The sequence below is a fragment of the Emiliania huxleyi genome, assembly GCF_000372725.1.
Source record: "Emiliania huxleyi CCMP1516 unplaced genomic scaffold EMIHUscaffold_6740, whole genome shotgun sequence".
Classification (NCBI taxonomy): Eukaryota; Haptophyta; order Isochrysidales; family Noelaerhabdaceae; genus Emiliania; species Emiliania huxleyi.
In genome coordinates, this window is record NW_005196945.1 from 1 (window position 1) to 1,419 (window position 1,419).

General features: G+C 68.2%; 1 protein-coding gene across 1 annotated transcript; it reads right to left on the bottom strand.

Moving 5' to 3' along the window:
• Nucleotides 1-878: 878 nt before the first annotated feature.
• EMIHUDRAFT_257817 (hypothetical protein) lies at nt 879-1,318 on the bottom strand (the record flags this gene model as incomplete). The annotated part of the gene is made up of 3 exons (XM_005762508.1): nt 879-1,076; nt 1,161-1,220; nt 1,304-1,318. 3 exons carry the CDS (start codon nt 1,316-1,318, stop codon nt 879-881), a joined length of 273 nt encoding a protein of 90 aa, XP_005762565.1.
• Nucleotides 1,319-1,419: the final 101 nt, after the last annotated feature.

The following is a 1,419-nucleotide window of genomic DNA, read 5'->3' on the forward strand; positions in this document are numbered from 1 at the left end:
TGCCGCCGCCGCCCAGCGGCGGCGGAGTGCGCGGCTGCTCCTTCACTGTCCCTAACCCGGGCAGGAAGCGTGGGCAGCAGCAGCGCGGCAAGGGCCGCGGTGCCAGGGGCCGTGCCGATGCTGGACCCCGTCTCGTTGACAAGAACGCGCTGTCCGCGCGCGGCAGCGGGCCCTCGCGCCAGTCGCGCTCGCCGTCGCCCGACTCTCCGCCCGCCAAGCGGGCCGCCTCCGCTGACTCGTCCGGCTATGAAACCGATACGCCGGACGAGGTGCAGCAGGAGGCGGTCCGCAGGGTATGCGGCGCGCTCGGCATGAGGGAGCAGTTTGAGGCGGCGATGGCGGCGGGCGAGCTGCTCGAGATGCTCGAGAGCTTGCCGCGAGGGGCGGTCGAGGCCTCTGTCCGACAGATGCGGGGTTACAACCGCACGGGCGAGTGGCCAGAGCCCATTCTCACCAGCCCTGCCCCGCAGCGCGGCCGCTCGCCAAGCCCCGTCGATGAGTGGTCAGATGGTTAGTGCCCGAGAGCGAGGGGTCCGGGGGGGAGCACAAACATAGGACGCCCAGCCTTGCCCTCGTGCCGCCGAGTGCATATCCTATGCGAGAGAGATCCCCTGTGCCCTGTGCCCAGCCCTCTCCGCGCGGCGATGCGCCCTCGCCCCTCGCTTTTGCAAAATCCTGCAAAGGTGGGGACGTGTCTGTCCTCGACCCAGCCCTAGCTTGGGATGTCCGTTGTATTTATTTATAAAGGAAATACGAATGTCGCGCTACTTATCCTTTTTGTTTTCCAAAACCTCTCTCTCTCTCCCTCCAAAACTCACCCAGAACTCTGGCCAGCCGCCTCTGAGCTCTGTGTCGTCAGTGGGCGCTGCGGCCGTTCGTCACTCCGACAAGGCCTCGAGCGGGTCCGTGTGCCGTAGCCCCGACAGGACGGCCACAAACTCCTCGTAGTCGAGGGTGCCCGACTTGTCCACGTCCAGCGCGTCGAAGGCGACTGCCGCCTTTCGCGCGAGCGACTCCTCGTCGCGGCTGCCCCCCGCCGGCAAATTGCGCCCGACGCACTCCATCGCGCGCAGCATCTCATCGCGAGAGATGACTCCGTCGCCTGTGCAGACCATATGGCCGTGAAGAGACGCCGTTCACAGCATCTCCTCGCGCGGGACGCCGCCGCCGCCGTTGACGTCGAGCGCGGCGAAGGCGGGACGCAGCTCCGCCTCAGGCGCCTGTTCACAGGGGCGGGCGTGAAGGGGCGCCACCCTCTGCATACGCTGGGTCTCCGCCGGGCGGCCGCCTTGTACTCGCTCACCGCCTTGGAGCTCATCAGGCGCACGAAGGTGGCGAAGTCGAGCGAGCCGCTCCCCGCCTCCGCCTCGCCCGCCTCGCCCTCCGCCTCGCCCTCCTCGGCTCGCCCGCAAAGCTCGT